The sequence below is a fragment of the Vanrija albida genome, assembly GCF_041260175.1.
Source record: "Vanrija albida strain AlHP1 chromosome Unknown contig_2, whole genome shotgun sequence".
NCBI classification, from domain to species: Eukaryota; Fungi; Basidiomycota; class Tremellomycetes; order Trichosporonales; family Trichosporonaceae; genus Vanrija; species Vanrija albida.
This window is the reverse complement of record NW_027191421.1, coordinates 19,738-46,659: the sequence shown is the minus strand read 5'-3', so window position 1 is coordinate 46,659 and position 26,922 is coordinate 19,738. Positions and strand designations below refer to the sequence as shown.

General features: G+C 63.4%; 9 protein-coding genes across 9 annotated transcripts; 7 read left to right on the top strand and 2 right to left on the bottom strand.

Annotated features, from left to right (window-relative positions):
- Positions 1 to 755: 755 nt before the first annotated feature.
- On the top strand, positions 756 to 1,148 carry Q8F55_001646 (uncharacterized protein; the record flags this gene model as incomplete). Its single annotated transcript, XM_069350262.1, has 1 exon — positions 756 to 1,148. The coding sequence occupies one exon, from the start codon at positions 756 to 758 to the stop codon at positions 1,146 to 1,148; it is 393 nt and encodes a 130-aa protein (XP_069210648.1).
- Positions 1,149 to 2,253: 1,105 nt separating this feature from the next.
- On the top strand, positions 2,254 to 6,752 carry Q8F55_001645 (uncharacterized protein; the record flags this gene model as incomplete). The annotated part of the gene is made up of 7 exons (XM_069350261.1): positions 2,254 to 2,345; positions 2,386 to 2,494; positions 2,530 to 2,611; positions 2,648 to 3,028; positions 3,065 to 4,878; positions 4,914 to 5,369; positions 5,403 to 6,752. The coding sequence occupies 7 exons, from the start codon at positions 2,254 to 2,256 to the stop codon at positions 6,750 to 6,752; spliced, it is 4,284 nt and encodes a 1,427-aa protein (XP_069210647.1).
- A 510-nt stretch (positions 6,753 to 7,262) lies between these two features.
- Q8F55_001644 (uncharacterized protein) lies at positions 7,263 to 9,183 on the top strand (the record flags this gene model as incomplete). The annotated part of the gene is made up of 2 exons (XM_069350260.1): positions 7,263 to 7,488; positions 7,523 to 9,183. 2 exons carry the CDS (start codon positions 7,263 to 7,265, stop codon positions 9,181 to 9,183), a joined length of 1,887 nt encoding a protein of 628 aa, XP_069210646.1.
- Positions 9,184 to 9,626: 443 nt separating this feature from the next.
- Positions 9,627 to 11,104, top strand: Q8F55_001643 (uncharacterized protein; the record flags this gene model as incomplete). Its single annotated transcript, XM_069350259.1, has 4 exons — positions 9,627 to 9,886; positions 9,927 to 10,081; positions 10,119 to 10,546; positions 10,601 to 11,104. The coding sequence occupies 4 exons, from the start codon at positions 9,627 to 9,629 to the stop codon at positions 11,102 to 11,104; spliced, it is 1,347 nt and encodes a 448-aa protein (XP_069210645.1).
- A 709-nt stretch (positions 11,105 to 11,813) lies between these two features.
- Positions 11,814 to 13,097, top strand: Q8F55_001642 (uncharacterized protein; the record flags this gene model as incomplete). Its single annotated transcript, XM_069350258.1, has 3 exons — positions 11,814 to 12,118; positions 12,161 to 12,324; positions 12,394 to 13,097. The coding sequence occupies 3 exons, from the start codon at positions 11,814 to 11,816 to the stop codon at positions 13,095 to 13,097; spliced, it is 1,173 nt and encodes a 390-aa protein (XP_069210644.1).
- Positions 13,098 to 13,221: 124 nt separating this feature from the next.
- Q8F55_001641 (uncharacterized protein) lies at positions 13,222 to 16,002 on the bottom strand (the record flags this gene model as incomplete). The annotated part of the gene is made up of 1 exon (XM_069350257.1): positions 13,222 to 16,002. One exon carries the CDS (start codon positions 16,000 to 16,002, stop codon positions 13,222 to 13,224), a length of 2,781 nt encoding a protein of 926 aa, XP_069210643.1.
- Positions 16,003 to 16,452: 450 nt separating this feature from the next.
- On the top strand, positions 16,453 to 17,139 carry Q8F55_001640 (uncharacterized protein; the record flags this gene model as incomplete). The annotated part of the gene is made up of 1 exon (XM_069350256.1): positions 16,453 to 17,139. The coding sequence occupies one exon, from the start codon at positions 16,453 to 16,455 to the stop codon at positions 17,137 to 17,139; it is 687 nt and encodes a 228-aa protein (XP_069210642.1).
- Positions 17,140 to 17,850: 711 nt separating this feature from the next.
- Positions 17,851 to 18,559, bottom strand: Q8F55_001639 (uncharacterized protein; the record flags this gene model as incomplete). The annotated part of the gene is made up of 2 exons (XM_069350255.1): positions 17,851 to 18,446; positions 18,490 to 18,559. 2 exons carry the CDS (start codon positions 18,557 to 18,559, stop codon positions 17,851 to 17,853), a joined length of 666 nt encoding a protein of 221 aa, XP_069210641.1.
- Positions 18,560 to 25,707: 7,148 nt separating this feature from the next.
- Positions 25,708 to 26,463, top strand: Q8F55_001638 (uncharacterized protein; the record flags this gene model as incomplete). Its single annotated transcript, XM_069350254.1, has 3 exons — positions 25,708 to 25,802; positions 25,842 to 26,086; positions 26,138 to 26,463. 3 exons carry the CDS (start codon positions 25,708 to 25,710, stop codon positions 26,461 to 26,463), a joined length of 666 nt encoding a protein of 221 aa, XP_069210640.1.
- Positions 26,464 to 26,922: the final 459 nt, after the last annotated feature.

The window sequence follows — 26,922 nt, the reverse complement described above, 5'->3', positions numbered from 1 at the left end:
ACGTGTCCCGCTGTATTCTCACCGTGCTCTGCCGGAATGCGTCCCTCAATAGAGATAAGGCGGCAGCGGCGGCGACGGTGGTCAGCTGTTGGTCAGGTGGGCGAGGTGCCGACGTGCCGTAACGCGACATTTAGGGTTGTCACTATCTCTCCCGCTCCAGCGAAGGTTGACTCGCCTCAGTGATGGCTGGCCCTGCGGTGACGACCGACTGGTATTGCATAGCTTCAGTAGCACTTACCATGGACTCTACGAGCATGACCCGCAAGCATTAGAGTACAGCCTCGGACGCAGAATTGGGGTTGTCCATCCCGCAAACCGACCAAAGCTTAATAGTCGCCACTATCGCTGCGAATGTTGACATGTGTTACGTGGGACGGGAGGCGGCATGGCCAGCTAGCTCACAGGTGAAACTGCTGCAGATCACCCTCATACATGTCCATAGCGCGCGGCCAAGCTCGTCCCGCATGACGCGCCGCTGCGTTCCCTTTGGAATGCTGCCTCACCGTCCTACGTAACACTGTGGCGGGAGGGCGATGAGGCAAGACACTCGATTCTCACAATCGCCACCGACGTGCTGATACGCATGCAACCTGTCGCCTGTCGCCATTGGGTTGGCACAAACGTGTTGAAGATTGCGATTGGGACTGGGGCGATTGCGAGCGCGTGCGAAGAGGGGGGGAGACGCGTGAGGAGTGCGTATATAGGGGTTGCGGCGGTGCCTCGTTTCGCACCTCAAGCTCGGCCTGACAACAACCATGCGCCCTACGCTCATCCTCTCGGCCCTCCTCGCCGCCGTGGCTGTCGCCGCGCTCCCCGCGACGCCGGCCGACGTCGACGCCCGTGCCCTCGCCCAGCCCGTCGAGGTCCGCGCCGTTGCCCAGCCCCCGGCCGAGGGCGACCTCGCCGCGCGTGACGACGCCGTGCTTGACGCCAAGAAGAAGCGCCTCGCCGGCCGCCTGCTCGCGTACGGCGAGCCCGCACCCCGCCAGGTCAACCCGCCCCAGCACGAGCAGGACCCGCGCCACTGGGACTGGCACCACACCAAGCCGCCCCACCCCAAGCCGTCCAAGTGGCCGCACTGGAAGCGCGACGAGGACGACGAGGAGCGCAAGAAGCCCAAGCCGTCCAAGAAGCCCAAGAGGAACTAGTGCTGCGGTGTGGACACTGTGACTGTATAGATTTGTGATGTTTGACTGGTCGGTGAGCGCTGCGGACCGACGGCGAGCGAGCGCTCCGCCACCCTAGATGGCCGCCACTGTCCTTTCTTTTCGACCGTCCGTACCCCTTTTCAGTCTGCGCTGTGTAGACCTGCACATGTATTCTGGGTTGTCTTTTTGCCTGTGTCGTCAGCGGTCGACGCATCATGCTTCTTACCGTTTGCCTCCTTCACCGTCAAGTGCTCAGCCTGCCTGGGTCACAGCTGGGCCATAATGCTCCTCACGATGGCCCTAGCCTCACGCTAGACTGGACGGGATCATCTGCATGGCACTGGTGTCGATGGCACGGTTGTGACTATGTCGGATGCCACCGAGGTCGGATGGGACCGACACTCCTGCTGTGCAGCGGACGTGTCCATCCGCTCGTAGCACATAGCCGCAACGGGCGAGCGTCGTCCGCGACGGGAGAGTCTCGACCGGGAGCCGTGCCCTCTCGATCGCGAGCAGTGCCAGCCTGGCCAAGACGCGCTCTGTGTGCCAGTACATACCCTCCGTGGTGCGTGCAGCGGCACCGGAACGCCGCCGGGAGGGGCCCTGCGGCAAGTGCGGCACTCGATGCCGCCGGCCCAGCGTCCTTTGCGAGCCGCCGGGATGGAAATAGACCTGGGAGTGTGCTTGCATCAGCCACTTGCATCCGCAGACGCACCCTTGTGCAGCCACAAGGCTGCCATGCATGCCTCGGTGCCGACCGACTCGACGCGTAATCCACCCCTGCCCCATTGGCCAAGCGCATTTTATCTCTTGCCCGCGCCGACCCGTTTGCCGCTCCGACATCTCGCTCCGACATCCCTGGCCTTCGGGCTCCACGGCGGCCGCCGCGCCCGCCGGCGGCACCGACGATGTGACCCATGTGGTGCTGCGAATGTTAGTGCCGCTTCAACGAGTCGCACCCACTCCACTCAGCCTTGATGCACGGAGCCGGTGCACGCTTGCGCGGTGTGATCGTGTGTTTGCGCCGAGAGCGCCGAGTACTTTATCTTGGCGAGCGCGCGAGCCGAGGCTCTCGCCCCCCACGTATCCAATATCATAGTACTCAATGACCAAGGCAAAAGACCTTGAAGATGTCAACGAAGAGAAGCAGCAGGTGACGACGGATGGTGCCGCCGCCGCCGCCGGCGACAAGGCAAAGTGGGTCGCCCTCGAGGCAGGCATCGCTGACCGACACCAGATGGAGCCTGTTTCATGCGTCACCGCCGCCCCCCGTCCCGGAGTCGCTCGACGACGCAAAGGACATCCCGGTCGCCACCGCGTCGTGGTTCTCGCGGATGGTGCTTGCTGTGAGTGGGCCGGCCCCTCGGCTGCTGACGCCCAGTGGCTCGACCCCCTCATGGTCGTAGGGTTCAAGCGGCCGCTCGAGTCTGCCGACCTGTGGAAGATGGACGAGAGCCGGCAGGGTGAGCATGCGCTGCATTGGAGAGGCTGACCCCCAGCCGAGGTTGTGTGCCAGCGCCTTCTGGGCAACATTGCCAAGCGGCAGGCGGCGCGCAAGGCGTACAACGAGCAACTGGCGACCGCCAAGCCGAGCGCGTGGAGGCGCGCGCGCTGGGCGACCAAAGCGGTGTACCGGCGCAAGCTTGGGTCCGATTTTGCGGCCTACGGCCCCGACAGCACTCACGCCGAGCGCGTGGCCACGCTCGAGGCCGAGTGGCGGGCCAAGTCTGGCAAGCGCGGCGGTGGCGCGGCCATTGCCCGCGCGCTCCTCGACTCGTTCCCCGCCATCTGGTGGGCCGCGCCGTACAAGCTCATCAGCGACGCTATTATTATCACGTCGCCGCTGTTAACCAAGGAGATCATTCGCTTCAGCCAGCATGGTAGGTTCGGGCCGAGGGAGTGCGCTGACGCCGCAGAGTACGCATATCGTCATGATGTCCCCGGCGTCACACAGCCCAACATGGGCCGCGGCGTCGGCATGGCGATCGGTCTGTTCGTCATGTACCTCGTCCAGTCTGTCGGGCAGGCACAGTTCTTCTTCCTGGCGCAGCATGAGGGTGCGCTCGCGCGCGCGGCCATGATCCAGGCCATTTACCTGACCGCCTTCAACCACTCTGTCGCGTCGCGCGCAAAGAACACGACGGGCAAGCTCATGGCCCACCTGTCGGCCGACATCTCGCGCATCGACATGGTCGCCATGCAGTTCCACTTCACCTGGGCGGCGCCAATCTCGCTCATCGTCGCGCTCATCTTGTTGTGTCTCCAGATCGGCGTGAGCGGCATCATCGGCTTCCTTGTCATTCTGCTGCTTGCCCCGCTGCAGGCGTGGCTGACGAAATGGGGCCTCGAGCTCCGCCGCAAGTCGATGGTGTTCACCGAGAGCCGGTCAAAGCTGTTGCAGGAGCTGCTGTCGTCCATGTCGACCATCAAGATGTTCACGTACGAGCTGCCGTTCCTCTCGCGCCTGAACGGCATCCGCGCGAGCGAGATGCTCAGCCTGCGCAACATGCTCTTCCTGCGCTCGGCCGGCGACTCGATGATGTTTGCGCTGCCGACCATCGGCTCGGTCTTCGCCTTTATCATGTACTCGGCGCTCAACCCGACCATGGACATTGCCAACCTGTTCACGGCGGTGACGTACTTTGGCGCGATCCAGACGCCGCTGGGCCAGATCCCGCGTGTGCTCGCGTCGTTTGCCGACGTGATCAACGCGCTCGAGCGCGTGTCGAGCGTGTTTGACGCCGAGGCGCGCGAGGAGGGCAAGACGATCGACCCGGAGCTGGATGTCGCTGTGCGCGTGGAGAACGCGACGTTCCAGTGGGTTGAGGTGCCGACCGACGACGACGACGGCAAGAAGAAGAAGGACAAGAAGAAGGCCAAGAAGGACAAGGGCGACAAAGGCAGTGCCGAGCCGAGCGCCGCCCCGACGCCGGTGCGGACGCCGACCCCGACGCCGCCGGCCGAGCCATTCATCGTGCGCGACCTCAACCTTGACATTCCCCGCGGACAGCTCGTCGGCATCATCGGGCCCGTCGGCTCGGGCAAGAGCAGCATCCTGCAAGGCCTGCTGGGCGAGATGAAGCGCCTCTCCGGCAGCGTGGCCTTTGGCGGGCGGATAGGCTACTGCCAGCAGTCGGCGTGGATCCAAAACGCGACTATCCGCGACAACATCCTCTTCGGGCAGCCGTGGGACGAGGCAAAGTACTGGGGCGTGATTGCGCGTGCCTCCCTGTCGCGCGACCTCGAGATCCTGGCCGACGGCGACCTCACCGAGATTGGCGAGAAGGGCATCAACATCTCTGGCGGTCAGAAGCAGCGCATCAACATTGCGCGCGCGCTGTACTTTGACGCGGACGTCATCCTGCTCGACGACCCGCTGAGCGCGCTCGACGCGCACGTGGGCCGGTCGGTGTTCAACGACGCGATCCTCGGTCTGCGCAAGCAGGGCAAGACGGTGCTGCTCGTCACCCACGGCCTGCACTTCCTCCCGCAGGTCGACTACATCTACACTGTGGACGACGGGCGGATCGCGCAGCAGGGCACGTACGCCGAGCTCATGTCGTCGGCGTCGGGCGCGTTCAAGGCGCTCATGGACGCGTTTGGCGGCGGGCACGGAGAGTTCAACCAGGAGGCCGACGAGGAGGAGGCGATCGAGAAGGAGGGCAAGGACAGCGACGAGGAGACTGCCGCCGGCGAGAAGCACAAGGGCGCGGGCGAGGGCAAGGCCGAGGTGGGTGCTGGTGCAAGACGTAGCTGACGACCCAGGGCAAGCTCACCAAGGACGAGGAGCGCGTGACCGGCGCCGTTGGGCCCAAGGTCTACGGCGCATATCTCACCGCCGGCGGCCTGTGGTGGCTCCCCGTCGTCGTCCTCATGGCCATCCTCATGCAGGGCTCGCAGCTCATGTCGACCGTGTGGCTCACGTACTGGCAAACGGACCAGTTCCACCGCAAGCAGCCATTCTACCAGGGCATGTACGCGATGCTCGGCATCTCGTCTGCCTTCTTCACGCTGTTCACCGGCATGTCGCTCACGAGCCTGAGCGTGGCCGCGTCGCGCAGGATGTTCGCCAAGGCGCTCCACCACGTCTTCTTCAGCCCCATGAGCTTCTTTGACACGACGCCGCTCGGCCGCATCATGGGCATCTTCAGCAAGGACGTCGACGCCATGGACAACATCGTGCCGGACACGCTGCGCTACACGCTGATCATCATCTGCATGGTGGGTTGCCGGGACGGGCAGCGCTGACTCCAGCTCATCGGGTCCATCGTCATCATCGCCATCCACTTCCCGTACTTTGTCGGCGTCGTGGCCGGCGTGTGCATCCTGTACGGGTTCATCGTCTTCTTCTACCGCCGCACAGCGCGCGAGGTCAAGCGCCTCGACTCGATCCACCGCTCGATCCTGTACTCGCACTTTTCCGAGTCGCTCACTGGCCTGGCCACGATCAGGGCCTACGGCGAGACGGAGCGCTTCCTCACGCACAACGCCGACCTCATCGACCTCCAGGACCGGGCGTACATCCTCACGCGCGCGGCCGAGGCGTGGCTCGAGGCGCGCCTCGGCATCGCCGGCTCGCTCCTCATCCTCGCCGTCGCGCTCATGTGCACGGCCGGCGGCGGGTCGATCGACCCCGGCCAGGTCGCTCTCACGCTCAACTACATGGTCCAGACCACCATCATGCTCGGCGCGCTGCTGCACATCGGCACGATGCTCGAGAACGCCATGAACGCGGTCGAGCGTACGCTCTACTACTCGGACGGCAACCTGCCGCAGGAGGCGGCGTACGAGCTAGACACCGACCCCAAGGACTGGCCGTCCAGCGGCGCCATCAGCCTCGACAAGGTCGTCATGTCGTACCGCCCGGGCCAGCCGATCGTGCTCAAGGGCGTCTCGGTGGACATTGCGCAAGGCGAGCGCGTCGGCATCGTGGGCCGCACGGGCGCGGGCAAGACGTCCATCACCGTCGCGCTGTACCGGATCGCCGAGCTGCTCTCCGGCACCATCGCGATCGACGGGGTGGATATCAGCAAGCTCGGTCTCAAGACGCTGCGCTCGAGCCTGGCCGTCATCCCGCAGGACCCGGTGCTGTTCAGCGGCACGCTGCGGACCAACCTGGATCCCTTTGAAAACTACCCCGACAGCGCGCTATACGACGCGTTGCAGCGTGCTGGCCTGCTCAAGCCCGGCGCCGAGCAGCAGCAGCGGTTCACGCTCGACACGACGATCGACGACGGCGGCGCCAACCTGAGCATCGGGCAGCGGTCGCTCGTGAGCCTTGCCCGCGCGATCGTCAAGGACTCGAAGATCATGGTGCTCGACGAGGCCACAGCCGCGGTTGACCTCGAGACGGATGCCGAGATCCAGCGCGCCATCAGAGAGGAGTGCAAGCGGAGCAGCAAGACGCTCCTGTGCATTGCCCACCGGCTGCGCACCATCATCGGGTGGGACAAGATTCTCGTCATGGACGCGGGCGAGGTCGTCGACTTTGCGGCGCCGCTCGACCTGTTTGACAAGGAGGACAGCGTGTTCCGTAGCATGTGCGACCAGTCGCGCATCGACCGCGACGAGATTGTGCGCGCACGGCTCGACAGTAGCGTGTGAGGGGTGTAGACTATACTTGTAGAAATAGAAACCATGCATGTGGTCGGTCTTGTACTGGTCTCCGCTCTGTACGCCGCAGCAGCTTCCGACCCGACCGGCCTGCCCGAGTCCCACCCTATGCCCACCCTCCCTGTTCCCAGTCACCCCAGCTTTATCATGATATTAGCCGCTGTGACGCAAGCGAGCCGGAGCGGCCCCACCAAACTCGGAGCGAGTTGGCGCCGTCTGGCACAACGATGGCGTGTTGTCCTGGAGGCACCATGTGGGTCGTCGGCCCCCGTGCCTGGAAGTTCGGCGCGAGCACCTGTTGTTGCCCGCCAAGCTGAATGTTGGAGCGGCCCGCTCGCTCGTGATAGCTCGGACAGGTGAGACCACCGCTTGCGTGTCGGGCGCGAGCTTGGCGAGTAGGGGCGAGGGTGGGGTCATGATATCAATGATTTCTCAGGCCATCACGGCCACCACGGCCACCTCCCTCCCCCCTCCCTCCTCCCTCATCCCCCTCCCACCCCCATGGAATCCAGCTGGGCCTCCCTCCCGTGGTACCGCCGGCCGGGCGTGGCCTGGATGTACCCGTTCGTGGTCATCCTCGCGCTCAACCTCCTCATGCCAGCCGGCCCGGCGGCGGAAGAGCTCGTGCGGCTCGCGTGTGTCGTCGTCGAGAGCGGCGCGCCGGGCACCAACACGTCGGTGCCCACGCTGCCGGGGGTGACGCCGCTGCCGCTCGCGCTGTCGACTGGTGAGTAGCCCACCGCGGCGGGCACTGACCGCAGCATCGCGGCTTTGGAACTCGACCACGGCCATCCCCGACGTCGACCTCGAGGCGTGCAAGCACAACATCGACGTGCAGAGGCTGCTCTCCCACCTCAACCTCATGATGGAGACGATCCACGGCTTCCTGTCGGCGCTCACGACGGCCTACTGGGCCAGCCTGTCGGACCGCGTCGGCCGGCAAAAGATCATCGCGCTGGCCATGTTCGGCATCTTCATCAAGGACGCAATCTTCCTCTTCGTTCTCAACTTTCCCCAGACCATGGTGGCGACCGGCGGCTCGGTGCTCTACCTCGGCTTCATCATCATCGGGCTGTCGGGCGGCGGGCCCATGGCCAACGCAGTCATGATGGCGTACGTGTCGGACGTGACTACGCTCGACACGATGGCGGTCAGCACGGTCGGCGTCGAGACGGTGCTAGCCCTCGTGTCCATGATCGCACCGCTGCTCGGCCCGCTGCTCGTCGCAGCGAGCGGGAACCGCCTCCTGCCGTTCCAGGTCACCATGGTCACCTGGCTGCTGCTCCTCGCCTTTTTGCTGTTCGCCGTCCCCGAGTCGCTGTCGCCGGAGAAGCGAGCGCAGCTGGCCAAGACGGCCGAGGCGGAGCGCGAGGCGGCGGCCAAGGCAGACATTGCGTTCGACGCCGAGGAGGACCGGGCGTACGCCGAGGCGCGGGCGAGGCTGCACGATGCCCACGGCAGCTCCAGCACGCTCCACTATGCGTGGCAGCGCGTGATCCACTCACACGCCATGCGGCGCACCGTCCGCGGCGTGCGGAGGCTCACGGCGAGGTTCCTTGCGCCGCTCGAATCCCTCACCATCTTCCTCCCCCGCGCTCGCGACCCGGGAAACCCGCGCAAGGGGCGCGACTGGAACCTGTTCCTCCTCGCCATCGTCATGTTCTGCATCCCGCTCGCGCGCTCAGAGTCCCCAGAGGTCCAGTACCTCATCTACGTCTTCGGCTGGGGGCAGACCGAGCTCGCGACGCGCAAGTCGCTCATCGGCATCTGGTCGACCGCGCTCGTGGCATCGATCGTCCCGTTCTACACGTACGTCGTCAAGCCGTACCTCGTCAAGCGGATAGAGGCGGGGGACGCGGCCGAGCCGGTGGACCCAGAGGAGCCGACAGAGCGCACGCCGCTGCTCCCCGCGCTCCTCGCCGAGGTAGAGGACGAGCCCGTCGTCTACACGGCCGAGGACGAGCCCCCGGCCTACCCCGGCGACTCGGGCATCTCGGCCACCTCGACGGCGTCGAGCGCCGACGCCGCGCCGAGCCTGCGCGTCGACTGGGGCTTCATCACCCTCTCGCTGCTGTTCGAGCTCGTCGGCTTTGCGGCCAAGGGCGCCAACGCCGGGGCGAGCAGATACGTCTACATCGCCGGCCACGCCATCGCCATGCTCGGCCAGTCGGCGGGCTCGGTGCTGCTCCCGCTCGCGCTGCGCCTCGGCCCCAAGGAGCGCACGGCCGGCCGCATGTTTGGCGCGTCGTCGGTGCTCGGGGCTATCGCGTCGCCGTTCCTCTCGTCCATCCTGTTCAACACGGTCTTCAGGCTCACCATTGCGTGGTACCCCGCCACCATCTTTGTGGTCTGCGCTGCGGTTTACGCCGTGGGTATCGTCGCAATGTCGTTTATGCGCATCCGCAGCGTCTCCGCGGCGTGAGGGCCTGTGCATTCCCCTGCCCGTTGTACAACTAGACCGTGACTGCTCTATAGATGTAACAGTATAGATCGCGCCTCTCCATCATGGCTAATGCATGCAGCTCGTTGCTGCTGCTCGTGTCGATGCTGTCTGGCGCCGAGGTGCCCGGTAACCAAACATGGCCGGCATGTCGTCACCCGCTCCGGCTGTTTACCATTTCCCAAAGTCAACATTGATTTCTGCTCTCCCCCTCCCTCCTGGCACGCTTCACATCTCTTCCAGCGCTCATCCACGCCGCTCCCGGCCCATCCTCACGTCTGGATACGTGCAGGTGACAGCGCAGCGTCTGTGGCATCCAGCCCATTGGTGAGTGCAGCACCCGCGCCGGATCACACCTCCGCCCTCGCCCGACCCCACCAGCCCCCGCTCACACGCCGCAGGCTCCATCTCGCTCCGCGCCCACAATGACCCAGCCGATGCGATTCCGGGCCCAGGTCCTCGAGGACTTTGATGCAAATTTCAGGCCCTCGGACGTTATCTTTGCGTCGACGAAGACCAGGCAGGCGGCAGAGCGCAGGATGGGAGTCAAGGTCCAGCCGCCAGAAGACGCCCATGTCAACAGCTTTCCCGACTTGATGCAGAGCTTCACCGGCGTCGAGCGCATTGTGCCGACAAGGGACGAGCTACCAGACGGCATGACGCTGGTCCCAGCCTTTGTGTACACGTACGTTGTGCGGTGGTGACTCCTCGCTGACGTCGTACAGATGCGAAGGCGTCGAGTGCACCAAGGCCCCGGGACGGACCCTCATCTTCAACTGCAGGCGCACAGGAGTTCAATGGTCCTCGACGTCGTGCCTCACGTGCACCGAGCACAAGAGCAAGCGGTGCGGTGTGGTGAACGTGATACTGAAGCAACACGGTGGGTGGGGTGGTGTGATCGGGGCTGACGCGATTAGATGACACTGGTTCAAACGGCAGCAAGCGCAATGCGGCGACCGCCGACCTCGACGACGGTGACCGCGGCGGCAAGCGCCTCTCTACTCGAGCCAACAATGCCGAGTCGCCTGCCGCTACACCGTTCGCCGCACCACCCGCTGCACCACCGGCTGCACCACCGGCTGCACCACCGGCTGCACCACCCGCTGCACCACCCGCTGCACCACCCGCTGCCCCAACCACTGCCCCACCCACCACACGCCGCGCTCCCGAGCAATCTCAGGTCCTCCCCCCCGCCAGTTCGCCTCGTGGCCCCGCTCCCACTCCAAACGGTACCTCGCATTCCGCAAGGCTGGGCTTGACCGCGGTCGCGGCCGAACTCGAGTTCCAGCGGACCGAGGTCGACGGCCTGCGCAGGGCCGAGGTCGACGACTTGCGCGAGGCGCAGGTGCGGCACTTGGCTAGGATCTAGTGGCTGGAAGGTCAACTCGAGAAGAGCCAGGAGGTGAACAACAACATGGCCGAGGACCACCTGCAGGTGCTGGTGGATATGCGCCAAGCCAAGCAGGAGGCGACCGACTTGCTGAAATCCCAACTCGCCGACCAGCGCAAAGCGAGGGAGGCAGCCGAGAAGGAGCTGCAGCGGAGGCCAAGCGGCAGCTCCCAGACAAACGGCAGCACCGACCCGCTCAGCAAGGCGCTGGACGCAAAGCAGAAGACGATTGAAGTGCTCGAGGCACAGCTCAAGGCGGCCGGCGTGCGCATCAGCGAGCTCGAGGAGATGGTCGACGGGAGGAGCCTGCGGCGGCTGGCCAAGGCAGTCGCCGACTTGAACGCGCGGGTTGACATGATCCGCAATGACCACGCCGACCAGCTGTCGCTGCTCGACAATGGCCTGCGGGACATTAAGCGCCGCCTGGGGCTGGGCGGGGCCGACGTCATCACGGCGCTCGAGAACAGCCTGCAGGATGTGCGGGACAAGATGGGTCTGGGGGAGGCAGAGTAGCTGGTTGTACATGTAGCGTAGTTGTATGCAGGTATCTCGGAGTGGGCGTCGCTGCGTCGACGCCGTTGCCGTTGTTTACAACCAGCCAAGGCGGCTTCGGATTTTGCCGAAAGAGTCGGGGGGTCCTGTGCATGCAATGACGACAACGTCGGGGGTCGGCCTTGTTATCGCTCCCTACTCGATCCATTCTCATCCTCGACCGTCTTTGTCGTCCGCGACAGCCAGCCGCACCACTCCCACTCGCTCCCGGCGCTCCAGGAAGCATGGGAGCGGGCGTCAATGCTGTCCCCCCCGCCGTCTCCCCCACACGCTCCCCCCACACGCCCACGCCCAGGGGACGATCAATCTTCGGCGCTCAGGCGTGCGCTCGAGGACACAATGCGCGCCCGCGTCCTCGAAAGAAGCATCCATCGTGTAGACGGCGAGGACGGACGAGGTGTGACAGAGCCGCGCCCCCCGTCCGCCCCGTCGCCGTCACTCCCACCGCCCCGCCTCGGAATGACTCGCCTCGTCTCGCCCCCTCCCTCCCCCTCCATCTTGTCGCTCCCAGGCGCCCCCGGAGCCCTGCTACCACCTCGCTCCTCGCTCCCTCCTCGTGCTCCCACTCCCGCCCCCTCGCCGCTCCGCCAGGACTACTAAAGAACACTCCACACCGCTTCCAAACTTGACACTCTCCAACCCACCACCCCCTACCTCCCACTCCCCCACCATGTCCCAGGACGGCGAGTACACCAAGCACCCCGACGCGGCGGCCGTCGCCATCGCCTACTTTGAGGAGCACGACGTGGACCACGACCTTGTCTTTAGCTCGGACGAGACGTACGAGAATGCCCACATCGCCGCCGGCTGCCAGAACCGCGACGGCAGCAGCCAGCGCGAGGTCCAGCACTACAGTGAGGCGCTCGTCAACAGCTTTCCGCGCGTCATGACCCGCGTCAAGGGCATGAAGCGTGTCGTCGCGCAGGAGCACGAGCTGTCGCCCAAGACGCGCGTCGTGCCGGCGTTCGTCTGGACGTGGGTGGCCAACCCTCTAGTCTTCCACACTGACAGCCCCAGGTCGGATGCCATCAAGTGCAACTCTGCCCGCGGCCGCACGCTGCTCGTGAGCATCAAGTGCAAGGACAAGAAGACGGACACGTGGATTTGCGCCGCGTGTCTCTGGTGCCGCGACATGCGCATCGGGTGCGACATTACCGACGTCAGACTCGTGCTCCGCGGTGGTGAGTGGACACACAAGACCCGGCCGCACCCATTTGCCACCACTACCAACAGCCCACTGACAATCCCAGACGCCGAGGACATCCTCCCTGCCCACAAGAAGCGCAAGCGTGTCGCGATCGACGATGATCGCTACCAGCGCGAGGACTCGATCCCGGTCCGCGGCGGCCTCGCCACCCCCTCGGCGTCGCCCAACTTCACGACCGCCGTCACGGCCCGCGCTCCGACTGCCCGCGCGAGCTCGTCGCGCGCGCCCAAGAACGCCGGCTACGAGGCTCAGGCCCTCAAGGACCGCGTCGCGTCCAAGGACGAGATCATCAAGGTTCTCATCAAGGCCAACGAGGACAAGGACAAGCACCTTGGCGACAAGGAGAAGATCATTGCGGCGGTTACGTCGGAGAACACTGCGCTCAAGGCTCATATCGCGCACCTCGAGGCGCACGGCGGCGGCAAGGCCGCCGCGGGCAGCAAGGCTCCCACTCTCCGCATGCCAGCCCCCGCGGCCTCGACCGCGTCGAACAACGACCTCGCCAAGCTTGTCACTGGCCTCGACGCCCGCGTTACCAAGCTCACCGACCGCGTGACCCAGCTCGAGGCCAAGGCGACCGAGACGGCCACCGCCATCAAGGGCCACACCAAGACGCTGAAGGTGCACGGTGACGACCTCGCCGCCAACCAGGACCAGTACAAGTGGATCGTGGCCAACTGCTCGGACTCGCCCTACGTCCAGGACGACCACGGCAGGTGGGTCCCCGCTGAGGGCGGCTCGCCGTAGCCCAACTCGGGAACGTAAGCGGCAATGTCGCGGGGCCTACTCGCCCGCAGCGATCAGACGCTCCCCAAGATACATGACAGACTCCCAGCCCAATACGCATGCATAAACTACAGCTAACGTCTTCCTACACCACTTCCAACCACATCCTGAGCAGCGCGGCGTGGTCGTTGCCGCCGCCCGCCGCCACCTCCTGCCACATCTTGTTGCTCTGCTGAATCATCTGATGGCCCGTGGCCTGCGTGCTGCTGTCGTGCCAGCCAATGCTGCTGTTGCCGTATACTGTATTGGTGGGATCCGCGTACGCGCCTGCCATGGCAATGCCGTTGACGGCCATGTTGCCCGCCTGGGCCGCCTTGACGACATTCTGGAGCAGGTCGTTCTCCATCTTCATCCACGTCTTGGTGTACACCAGCTGCCGGTGCGCTGCGAACTCCAAGAATCCCGGCAGCGTGTCGTTAACCCATAGCCTGCGCATGCGCACCGACCACAGGCAGCAGATGAGGCTGCCCGCGATCTGTGTCGGCTGGAGGTTCAACTTGCGGCCCTGGGGCGTCGCGGCCCCCCAACCGACCCAGCACTCGGCGCACACGTTGGCCGCCGGGCCGAGCACGTACCAGGTGCCGTTCTTGCGCATGCGGTTCGATGGACAGGCAGGGTACTGCGAGATCTTGCGGGCGAAGGCGGCAAAGGCGCGGAAGTTGGTCTGGAAGAAGGCGTCGGTTAGGCGCTTGTAGAACGTCTCGCGCCGTGGAGCCGAGGGGCACATGTCGCAACCCGCCTCGTTTGTCTGCCTGACAAAGTACTGCTGCATGCCGAGCGGCACAATGTAGCCCATGAGGCACGTCTCGCACACGTCAAAGTTGGAGGGCGGGCCAGCGAACGTGTAGAACGCCTGGGCTCGCTGCCCGGCCATGACGGCGAGGTGGACCGCTGCGGTGTTCCAGAATGTGTCGTAGTTGCCAGTGTATTCGACCGCCATGAACACAGAGTGCACGACCGAGGCGTGGTGGAAGTCACAAGTGAAGTCGTTGCTGTCGGTTACCGAGCATTCGTAGGGCACGAACTCGGACTCGAACGCCGTGCCGGCAATGCTCTCGTTGAAGCAGCTTTGGCACAGCACCATGCCCGGGATGGGGCGCCGGGGAGCGTACCACTTGGCCGAGCGCGCTGGGACGGGCTTGCCTTCGCAGACTGCGAGTTGGTGCGTGTTGAGGTACGTGACAAAGCCGCTCCAGTCGCCGCGGGAGCCATACCTGACGAGCGCGCGCTGCGCGAGGCCCATAGCCCCGTCACAGTACCACTCTCCTCCAGACTTCTTTGTAAACTTGTCCTGCCAGGGTGTCGCGCCGAGCCAGTCGTGGTAGCATCCGTCGCAGACATTGATGTCGCTCAGCTCCGGGCTCGCCCAGTACTCTGTCCCTTCCTTCTGCTTGTACCCTGCCGGGCACACTGGGACGCGTGTGCGGACAGCGAGGTAGTCGGTGATGGCCGCGATGTCCTGCTTGGGGAGGAGGATCTTGCGGAGGCGGAGCGACAGGCCGAAGTCGCAACCGCCCTCGTACTTTGTGGTGCTGAGGAACGCCGATGCGAGCGGGGTGTTTGCGACGTACTTGGCATGGCAGAAGGTGCACATCACGAAATCGGGGTAGGCCTGGAGGTAGTAGACCGTCGCGTCGAACAGCAGCGCGCGACCGCCCGAGCACCTCGGCAGGACGGCAGGCGGCGCGCCTTCGGGGCGGATAACGGGCATTGGGGGCAGCGGGTCGTCCTCGAGATTGTGAATAGTGGCGGGGGCTGCGGTGCTGGCGGCCTGAGGTTGTGCAGCGACCGGCGCGGCAGCGGGGTGAGACTGTGCCGGCGGAGGCGGGGAGAAGGTCCAGCCAGGCGGGAAGTTTGCTGCGTACGGGTTGGATGCTGGGGGCAGCGGTGACTGCTGTGTCGCCGCGGGGGGAGACTGGTAGTGTGCTGGGGGAGAGGCATACTGCTGTGCTGGGGGAGAGGCATACGGCTGTGCCGCGGGCGGGGAGGCGTAGGGCTGCGATGGAGGTGATTGGGCTTGGTAGCCGGTCGTAGGGGCCTGGTACGGAGTGGATGGCGCCTGGGTCGCGGCTGGGACGGCTTGGTACGATGGCCCCGGCGCGGGATGGGCCGAGGGAGCCGGCGACGGCGCATGGTACGGAGCTGGAGTAGCAGGAGCCTGATAGTTCTGGAGGTACGCGTTGTCTTGGGGAGACGCTAGACGCTGCGGAATCGGGGCGAGGAACTGCGTCGGCTGGTGCTGGGCGGCCGGGCGCGCCTGCTGTGCTGCTGGGGCTGGGTACGAGCCTGTCGGGGCGAGGAACTGCTGCGCCGGCGGGGCATAGGGCTGCGCGGCGTAGTGCTGCTGCTGGGGCTGAGCCGGCGCCGGCGCCGACGGGGCGAGGAACTGCTGTGCTGGGGCGTGCTGAGCCGGAGCTGCTGGCTGCGAGTAGGCATACGTCTGGGCGGCGGGTCCGGCGGGCTGAGGGGCCCTCGGGGGCAGCGGCGGCGGTGCGACATGTGCCGACTGGGACGGCGCGTACGAGCCGTAGGCGGCTGGAGGATGCCTCGCGGGCAACGGCGGCGGGAGAGGCGCGGCGTACTGCTGGCCGTAGGGCTGCTGGTAATGCTGCTGGGCGTACGCCTGCTGCTGGGGCTGCTGAGGAGGTGCCGATGCATACTGCTGCTGCTGCTGCTGGCCATCGTGCTGATGCGGCGCCGGCGAGATGCCGAGGCTGCCAAACTGGTCGGCGAGGTCGCGCGGCGGTCCGACAGGGCGCGGCGGGAGGGGCGGCGGTCCCGGCTGCGGCGGTGCGGCGGTCTGCGGCGTGTAGGCGTATCCACCGGCGTGTGGGTTGTACGCCTGGCCGTAGCCGTAGCCGCTCATCGCCGTGCGAGGTGGATTGTCAAGTTGTGAGAGTCGGAGGTCGCTCGAAGCACGTTGTCAGAATAGCCGCGGTGCCCCTCGCGTTCGTTCTTGGCGGGCAGCACGGTTCGCGGCGGGTGGGCAGCGGCGAGTCATGCCCGCAGTAGGCGGCTACGGCATGTCAGTTGGCCGCGGAAGGACTCACACTGCCGCGCCGAATCCACCGCCTGGCCATTATCAGCATGCGTATGCCGCTGTGCAGATGGGCAGCAGGAGCGAGGAGGCAGGGGGGAGGGTAGTGATGCATAAAGTGGACAAAGGAGAGGTTACGAGATGGCAGACGTCGACCAGGGTGGGTGATATGGGGGGAGGGAGTCCGGGGCTCCACGTTGGTTGACAGGACTGGTGGAGGTGGTCTAAGCGGTCCGTTCTTGACGACGACCTCGCTCTACTGCCTTTCGACATCGCACAATGCCTCCAAAGACGGCAAAGACACCCAAGGCGGCTCCCAAGCCAAAGGCGGAGCCCAAGTCGGCAACGAAGCCTGCGCCCAAGGTAAAAGCCGAGCCCAAGGTCAAGGCCGAACCCAAGCCCAAGGTCAAGACGGAGCCCAAGGTCAAGGCAGAGCCCAAGTTGTCGAAGGGCCAGACCAAACCCAAGGTCAAGGCCGAGCCCAAGGTCAAGGCGGAGCCTGGTGCGACCGCCCCCGCTGGCAGCCGCCCCCGTACCAAGCAGACGGCCCGCAAGACGTCGGGCGGACATGCACCGAAGGCTTCGAACAGCAACAGCCCTCTGCCTCTGCCTGCGCCGGGGTTCTACTCGGATGAATACGAACACTACCCTTCGGACGACGGGTACTCGGGCTCGGGCTACAACGACCGCTCGCCCCGCCTCTCCGTCTTCGATGACGGGTACTATTACGGCTCCCCCGGGGCGGACGACTATGGCGAGTTCGGTCCTCCCTGGGGCTACCCGGGCTACACTGGCAATGGCTACCCCTCTCCCCAGAGCCACCAGCCATACGAAGAATGGGACAGAGGACATGCGTCCCCCGAGCAGCATGGCGAGGAGACCGCAGACGACGAGGATGAGGACGCCAACGGATGCTGGGGATGGGATCGCTGGGGCAAGTGGGACTGGCTCCCGTACGACGAGTAGTGAGTGTGTCCGTTCTGTCAGCGCTGACATGGAGCAACCCGCGCCCGCAGTAACGTGCCTGCTAACGTTTGACTCTGTCGTCGCTGACCGGCGCTCCGTTGTATGTGTACACCAGATGTCAGTTGTGACAAGTTGCAGGCGGGGGCGGCGGGGGCGGCGGGAGCTGGCGGTGTGAAGGAACCGCCGTGGGCGGGTCGAGCATTGTGGTGTGGGGTTGCAACGATGGGTGGACACGTTGAGAAGCTAGAGCCTCGTCGTTGGGAGCTTGAACGCGTCGACCGCGAAATCAGCGGACGCGTTTCATCCCCTGACCGTTGACCGTTGACTGTCGACCGTCGTCGTCGCTCGACAACGTGCAGCGGATGCGTGCATGCTTGAACCTACAAGGTCGTGCCAAGCATGTTGACCAAACGTGCGTAAGACATGCGGGTTACTCGGGGATGCTTGCACAACCCTTGCAAGGGAGGTACCGCCGTGACGGCGGACCTGAGCCCCCTGCGGTTGACACACATTCCTGGCGCACCTCTCATTTCCGCTGTCACGGCGCGCGTTCGCGTCGCGTCCGGACGTCAGCATGCATCAGCAGTGTCAATCCAACAGCCGCCGCCCATCCCAAAGTCGTGTATGCATTAAGGCGCGCTAAGCACCGGCTGTAGATATCGTGATAGCTCATAGCTCGGTCGTGGATGCAAGCCAGAGTGTGACTTGGGTTTACGCCCTGTTGCGCTTCCAGAAGGGGCCCGACTTCTTCTCGTTGAGCTCGTGCGAGTCGTTGTGGATGCCCTCGGCGCGGACAGGGGCCTTGTCGCGGTGGCAGCAGCAGCACTGGATGAGGACAAAGATGATGGAGAAGAGGAGGAGGATGGTGGCGACGACCGTGACCCAGGTGGCGGCGCCGTACTTGGCGTGGCCGAGGTTGTTCTTGTTAATGTGGCCCTTGACGACGCCAAAGATGGCAAAGTCGATGGCCATGGCGACAAGGGAGCAGACAAAGGCGAGGAAGGCGAAGAAGGCCGCGAGGATGTTGCCAAACTTGTGCGAGACGAGGGCGATGAGGAAGCCGATGAAGGAGAGGGCGGCGGCGATGGGGTGGAGGATCAGGGCCTTGGTGAGGCCGTTGATGCTGTTGTTGACAACATCCCAGTTGGAGACCTCACCGAGGGCATCCTGGAACCTGTAGCCAAGGGCCTTGGGCGAGCACTTGTCAAACCCAGCCGTGTTGCACCAGCCGAGCACGCCGAAGCGGTAGACGCGGCTGCCCGTCTGGACGGTGGCGAGGGAGAGGTTGTTGACGACTGGTGTCGAGACTGACCCGTGTCAGCTGCTTCTGCAGGCCAAGTCGCCACTCACTCGTCGAGACGATCAAGAGGATGCAGGCGATGAAGAGGAGGATCGAGCCAAAGTTGTTGAAGAGACCCATGGCGGCGGTTTTGTCGTGGTGATCGTGGCTGCGTTGGAGGTCGTGAGGTGGTGTGAAAAGGTTCAAACGTAGGATGGCCAACTGGGATAGCTGCTGGCTCGCGCCGCCAATATGTACTGCGCGCTGTTTGCAGTAGGTCAGAGGTTAGGACAGGTTTCAGACGCAGCCAAGCTGCTGGCTCGCAGGCGAGGGCAGCAAGACAACCAAATTAATTCGCTCGCTCACCTCGTACGCGAGGGTCCAACCCTCTGGACGTGCATCTCGAATAGCAGCAGAGGGCCGCGCAAGGCACGCGGCACGAGCCTGTGCCCCTAGCCCAATTCGGGGTGGTCGCAAGACTGCAGAGGTGTTCAAAGCATGGCCAGTTGCTGCTGGATGGGTCCAACAAACACTGACGTCGTGAGGGCGAGGGCTCTGTTGTTGTGCCGTGCCCTTTGCCTTGCCCCTTGTCCCAAAGTGCAAACCGCGTGACTGCCGTAACAGGGTCCAGAGTGTAATACCTCGGAGAGCGGCAGACCCAAGGCAGCTGTCGAGATCTAGGTGCGTTTCGGAAGCAGGACCCCGATTGCACCTCGCAGGTGCAGCTAGCGCGATTAGGTCGATCCCCGCGGCCCTGGCACCTCGCCAAGAGCGCACCCACATAAACAACAATGCGCCTGGAGGGGGAAGGGGGAGAGGGAGGAGGAGGAGGGAGGAGGCCATCGTCGTCACGTTTGCTCCTTTTACCACGGCTACGATACTCACAGCGTGAGGGTTGACCGTGGTATTTGCCAAGCAACCGCCTGGCCTCGGGATGGAGACGGGATGAATCCGAGCAACGAGGACTAACGCACTTGCTAACGCACTCCTATTCCTCCTAACCCACTCCCTCCTCGTGCACTCCCTCTCGTTCTCCCTGCGCCCAGCTGCACACTGATTGGTGCGGCTTGCACCAATGTCCCATCAGACCTGTCGCAAGGACCAGAGTGCGAACGATGAAACAATTAAACAGAGCCGTCTCGCCCCGGCACCGCGGCGACGGGCCCAGGGTCTCCAAGGGCCAGGGCGAAACCCTCGCCTCTAATCCATTGGTCTCTGGTCTATAATCCGTTGGGAGCGAGGCTTCGAGCACAAAGTCCGCGTCGTGACTCTGCGAATGCTTCCGCGGGAGCTGTTGACGCCGGGCTTCTCGGTGGTCGGCGAGCAGGTACCGCACCAGAGTTTCTCAATAAAAACAGACGCAAACGAAGGTTGCCTTGTTCGTTAAGCTGTTCGCGACGCCGCTGCACCCGCACAGTCGCTATGACGCCCACTGGGGGGCCGTCTCGGAGAATGACCCACATGGGAGTGGCTTGGAGGCGCGGAGGCGCCGACGAGGGCCAATACCGAGGCGCCATTCAGTCGACAGCAAGCTTAACGTCTGAGACGAGCTGACTGACGTCAAACACAATTGCTGCACAGCCTCACAGTTCATTTCGGCGAGTTCCGACAGCGTCATGGCCACCACTACCATTTGGAAAGACCACATCCAGTTCTTTGATGTCCAACGACGCGTCGTCGTCTGCAACGTCGCGGCGGTGCAGCTTGTGGACGAATCGCGACGAGACTGCCGCCGTGATCGACAGGGCAATCAGTGTCGGGTCTACGGGGCCGAGATAGTGGGGGCGCCCGACGCGTGCGCATCGTACGGTCGCTTGAGCAACAGACCGCACAAGGATGACAGCCCGGTGGCAATGCAGGATGCCCGTAGTCTTCGTCACCACGGAAGACCCAGGTGGGCACAGAGTACCCCTACCCCGGTGCTCAGGAGGATTGCCGACACGTGCCAGAGGTACGCTGCTTCCGCTGATGGACGCTGGGTGCAGCCTGTATCGAGGTGGGCATCTGCTCCCACCTTGAGCAGCATGGCCGCGTTCACGAGCAAACGAATTCTGAGTGAGACCTCACCACTAGATTAGTGGTTCCGCTCGATCCGCTCGTCATCCGGATCATAGCCCTGCTCACCTCATGGATACCACGTGTCCCGGAAACTGAGCGGGACGTCAACACCGGCTCCAATGCCCTTTCTCTCCATCAACCATTGCAGCTGCGGCTATGGTTGCGGCGGTGTGGGCGAGCTGCAGCACGATGGAGAAGGCGGAGCGACTAATGGGCCGCGTATTGCCGAGGGAGGCCCCTTGGAAAGGGTTACAAGTACGCCTGGGGTGGCGATGGAGGTACTCGGCCCTATCCGCCACACGTTGCGTAGCACTACCAGCCGAGCAACTCTCGAGGGATCGGTCGCAGCATCGCCTCAGCTGCTCTCGGTACCCTCCGTCCTTCTCCCCGTATTAGGTGCTGTCAGGAACGTTGAGGGAGTGACATGGGATCAAGCTGCGTCGCCGGATCCTATAAACTCGAACGGCGGTGGCACCGCGCCGCCGATGGGGTCCTTATGCGCCGTCGCGGGGCATGCGGCAGCGCACCCTTCCAACAGGACGTTGTACAGCGGGTACGATATGTAGAATCTGCCCCTGCTTCGTCACATCTGTTGTGTCGCAGAGTATCGGCGCGATCGGACGGGGAACTGGGCAGTCGCGTGTCGCCGTACTTGAATGCCGCTCAGATTGAACCGACGTTGGTAGGACGACGAATGCCGGTATGTAGTCACCAGCCTACTGCACGGCTCCCCTTCGCCTTGGGGGTTTCTAACATGTACCAAGGTAAGTCTGCGGCAAGTGGGCAAGGGGCCAGTGTTGTCCGAGCTCCTCGATGTTCTCTATACCAGTACCCCGGTTCATGTTGTTCACAAATTGGCGGAACTGCTCGTGCATCGCTGATTCTTTGACAGCTTGCCCATTCGCCCTTGTTGTTGCCGATGACACTCTGCATCCCTCGTCTACATTACCACAAATACCAAGTTTGTCTGGATGAGGATCCGTTGCAGCTTGCGCGCGGCCTAGATTCTACCCACTGGGCCGTGCAGACGGCAGTGTGGATGTGGAACATGATGTAGGGGTCGACGATGCGGATGACTTTGGGCGGCGGGGCGGCCTGCGCGGAGAGGACGGCATGGCGCGTTGCCGCTGATGAAGACTGATGATCTGATGCTCGTCTGCTCTCTGTTCGAGCCCTTGTCAATCGTGTTGAGGCCAAGGTCCTTGGATTGAATGAACCTCAGCATATTCTTGAAGCCAGAGATACACTACCGGATTAGCAACTGGCATGAGCTTGGCTTTGGGCGACAACCACGTTGCTGCGCCAGTTTGCGCGCACCCCGATGTTGACGGGTAGGATAGTCGATACTGTCGTCCAGTGACTCGATACCAATCGCGCCGCGAGATGACCATACCGGAGACGAGCGCCCCGCCGACGTCGTTACAAGTCGGACACCTCGTTGCGATCGTCGGACCTAACCGCCAACGACCAAGGAGCGCAAGGGAGCCTTGTCTCCGAGCGGCTCGATCATGACCCTAACGAGGCAGCCGGCCTGAGCAACCAACTGTGAGTTGAGAGGACAGTCCGTTCGGATGTGGGGGCGACTCATTGAGGTGAGTTGTCGAGTTGTGACTGTGATCACAAGAGGCGAGTGACAGTTGTTCCGGCGACGTCAGCCTCTCACGACGCACAATGGATACACTAACTCTCGCCGAAGTCACTTCAAGTAGCGCTGATGGGCGAAGCAAGGCTACCATGGGACCTTCTTCAAGTCGTGGCAGCCAGGCTGGATGCTTTGCTTCGGCGCCACGATCGTGCAGCTCATACACAGCGACCGCGGGATGTGAGGACCGACTCGTCGACCCTGATCAGCCTGCGCGTTCTTCTTCGTCTTCCCCGTCCGTCTTTTGATGCTCGTCATGACCGGCAACAGGCTCGTCACGGCTCATCTCAGTCGGCGGCGATGTGTCCACTACGTTATCCCTCATCTGCGGTACGGGAGCTGCCTGTCAACTGGACCATCGTCTTCCTTGGAACCCTCGCGGAGCTTTGTGCTTCGCCGTATCGATGGACCCGTGCGTCGGCCGAGGCATGCTTGCGGACCAGTTTACTGCTCGAGGCCTGACAGTTGGTCACGTATGGCATGGGTGTGGCCGTGGGGAAGATGTCGCAGGGGTTGGGCGGTGCGTCCTCTGCGGATCGGCTCCAACGTTCTTGGCCAGCAGCGGCGTCGCTGGCATTCGTTGCTGGCATCAGTGAGGACGGCAGTCTGGTGCCTCCGGCGAGGGTGCGTGTGCCTCTGGGATCCTCTCCATCCACTTCCGACCCATGCTCTTCGTCGTCCTCGGCGCTGAGTATGTCATCGTGCAGGTGCAGCGTGCTGTGTGCTGAACCACGGCAACTACGTTGGCGAGTATGTCGGACAGAGCATGCTGCCCTCGCCCATTAGCAATGGCGAACCTGCTGCCCGACCGTGCTGACACGAGTCATCGGCTGCTGCCTGCTGGGCATTCCCACGGCCCTGTTCCACGATCCGTCCGAGCTTCTTCTTTGGCTCACGGCAAGGAGTGGCGCTCTGAAGTGTCGGTGTTCACGACGCCACTGGGTCGGATGACAGTGCCCCGCCGCCTCCAAGAAGGCCGAGACGCTAGAAGCCGGTGTGAGGATGAGGACACGTGCGCCGGAGACGTCCGTCCTGAGTGCTACTGGTACGGTCCCAGATGGCCCACCCGTGTAGTACAGCCCATAGACCACAAAGCAGACGTCCCGAACGTTCCATACCAGTGCTGGAATGGGCAGGTTCCTGCGATAGAGCAAGAAGCGGGCATTCGTCCACTTTGAGGTGCCGTTTCGGCACGGTCGAGTGTCATCAGGTTTCAAGAGATTAACGGCAGCTGCGCAGTTCGCGCCTGGACACGGATTGGGGTCAGCGTGCTAAGGAGAGCGGATCACACGCTGGTGACACCTTCCTACGGGCTGCTAGTGTCTGTGGAGTTTGGCCCATGACCAAGGTGTCGTCACCACGCCAAGTGTCATGGACTTGCGTGGATTGGAAACACTCTCGTCACACAGACGACAATCGCCCGTGACGTGACGACGATTGCCGTCATCATTCCACGAGCGGTTACTGCCGAGGGTCGACAAGTACGGCCGCAGGCCTGCTGCACCTCTACAGTGGGATGGAACACAGCGGTATCGACCAGTGTGAGCACGCATGCTCTACGTAGTCCCAGGCAGCCGACTCCCGCTCGATGTAACCAGTGTTTCACCCCGAGACCGCACTTAACAGTGCTAGTCTATCCCATAGTACTAGCACATGGACAGCCGAACGGGTTCGGGACTACTGCGTAGGCTGATGTCTCGGCGCACGAGATTCCAGCCGTGGTGGAACAGACGTATGCTTCCTGGGTGGTGGATCTGGGAGATAACAGTGGCGCGTCAACATGTGTGTTTCTTCTGCGCGGTGAGTCGCCCTCGTCACCGGTGTGGATATCAACATCAGCGGGATGTGTGTATGTGTGTAGTGAGATACTCGGTCACCGGTCAACGCGTCCAAAACCATCGGACGCGCGTAGCTCGACACCTCCACCCACGCTGTTATCTGCGTCCCTTGAAGGTTCGAGGGTCACGAGCGGTGATGACACGGGGTTACGTTACCCAGAACGAGGGCTCCCCGTCAACGCACCGGGCACACGTGCATCCTTGTGTTGACAACCCTTCCCGCCTTTGTCAGTCGGGACTCTTTTCGACGTCGACATCTTGTTTATGCTTGAGGCATATGCTTGTGGACTGCGACGCGTCGGGAGCGGGAAGAGCAGCCGTCGTATCTTCGCGACGCGACTGAGACGCGACTGATATTGTGCTCACAATTGGAAGAGGCGTTCAATCCTGCCTGACAGCGGAGATGTGCATGCGTGCCAATGAGGTCAAGGAGAGCGCGCGGGGCTGTGGACGCCATGCAGGCTAGCTGGGCCACCGCGGCCGAGCCCCGCAGGAGGAGCCCTTGCCCACAAGCCTCTCTCCTCGGGACCCCATTCCTGGGCCCACAACCTTGTGCTTCGACTTCCCACGTACCAACACAATGCAACGTAAACACCATCCTTCCTATTCACCCGTGTGTTTGGCTGTCCGCAATTGTGAATGGGTTGAGGCCCAAGGCATCCTCGTGTTGCGGCCTGGAGCACGTTCATCCCTCGACGGCAGCGTCGGCAGAGCCAAAGTCGATGCCCACCCCGCCACGCTAAATTACACCACTAACGCCTCTCACCGAGTAGCTCAATTCAGCCATAGGGCACCCAGCGGGGGGCTCAGCTGGTGCTCCATACGGCACAGAATTGCAACCGGCAGCGCTTCCGGGCCTACTCGCCTTGGGTCTTCCGCAGCGCCATGTGCACCATCCGACATGCTGGACGCACTTGCCTGTTTGAGCCAGCCTGCGGTGACCACATTCTTTCAAGAAACCGACGCAGCCGCGAAATGGCTCCATGAATCGTGGGCGTCCGCGTGAGCATAACAAGGGGTATGTGTTTGGGACGGCAGTGCGCCCACTGACCATATGCAGAGGCAGCAATGCTCGTCGCATGCACGCGTGGCTGTAGAATGCTTGAGCAAACAGCACTCGAGTGCCTGAGTCTGGGGCCATTTGGCGCATTGGCTGCGGTTTCGGCCCGACTCTGTGGGTCTAATCTTTAAATTGCCGGACAAGTAGGCGATTAGATCCGCTGCGCCTGTGGTCTGGATTAGGCAGCAAGGCGGCGGCCTCGTGCTCGACATGGCCGCATGCCTGGCCGCCTGCCTGGCCGCCTGCAACCCTTTGTCAGTGCTGCGATGCCGGTCGCTGTGCCGGCCGCGGCGCCGCCTGATACTCGACAACAAGCTCCACCCACCCTGAACCCATGCAAACTAACCTCTTCGCGACGAAGACCCAAACAAGCCCATTACGATTAGAGGACTGCGGTGTGGACCGTGTGGACAGCACATCGTGCCCACGCCGTGATCGAGGGTCTTGTCCGTCCGTTGTTGACATGGGCAGACTAATTCACTAGTGTCGGAGTGCAAAATGCCAAGTGGATACAGGTGTACCTGATGCCGCGGCGTCGATGCCGCGGTCGCCATGCCAGGTTCTGGCAGTGGCGTCCTCTGCCAGTGGCGCCCGGCGCGACCTGACCATCCATACATAACCAGCTGTGTTGAGAGCGTTTCCCAAGCAGCCTCCTCTTCTCTGTCATCACCACCACCGCATCGTTGTCGCCATGAGGTCCGTCCTTCTTTTCGCCTTTGCCCTCGTCGCCGTCCAGGCCCAGCTCCCGTGTACCGACGGCAACAGTGCCACTCCTGCCCAGGTCGAGTAAGTCAACGCGTCGCGCCCCAGGTACTGACGCCGCAGCCCTGCACTGGTCCAGCAGAACCAGCCATGTGTTGCGGGGTGCACTCAGACCGCCTCGGCCGCGGTTCCCGGCTGCGACCCCCTCGACCGCGGTTGCATCTGTGGCGGTGACCAGGCGTCGGGTACCGCTCAGCAGAAGGACTTTTACCAAAAGGCCGCTACGTGTATCATTCAGACCTGCGGCTTTGGCGCAATCACACCCGCTCAGCAGATCTCGAAGAACACTTGCGACAATGGCTTCTGCAGTAAGTTGGCCGAGCCGGTTCACGACATTGATCCCCGCTAACATCTCCGAGACGTCGTTCTTCCTTCCGGTGTTACCCGCAAGCGCTCGCTTGACAGGGCCCAGAAGCCCAGCTGCCGTCCGTTCCAGAAGCTCTGCAAGACGACCAAGGGCACTGTCAAGAACTCGTTCCTCGTCCAGCTCGACGAGGGCAACTACGACGGCTTCGAGTGTGTCGACGTCCTCCACGACCTCGAGTCGTGCGGCGGCTGCCCCGGTGTCGACGGTGTCGACTGCACTACCATTGAGGGTGCTTCCGACGTTTCATGTGTCCTCGGCAAGTGCAAGGTTCACGCCTGTGACGAGGGTCTTACCCTTACTCGTGGCCTGTGTCTCTAAGCGCAGGATGGACATTCGGTTGCTATAGATTTAGAGCTACGCGGTAGCTTGACTGGACATTTCCTATACTGCGATGTGAACGTGCCTTGGTCAGTGGAGCGGCGGGTGCCGACGGGGGAGGCAGGAGCGTCACTGCGGGTATTGTACGGCGAGGTGGGCGATCAGGCGGCAGGGGACAGGATCGGGCAAGCAGCTGGAATCATGCCGCCATGCCGAAAAGGAGGTCGACAGAATGCTGCCGGCACCTTCGATTGCTGTCACATTCCGTGCCCGACCAAGGCAAGGCGTCGTCACGTCGTCTGGAAGCCGGCGGTCTTGGCGTCGGTGAACAGTGAGGAGTGAGTGGACATCAAGTTGGCTTTGGCGGTCAATGCCACTGCATGTTGCCTCATGACGCCATTCAGGTGGGCATATGGCTGCATGTGGGGGGATGAAACATCCGCGGCCATCCCATGACTC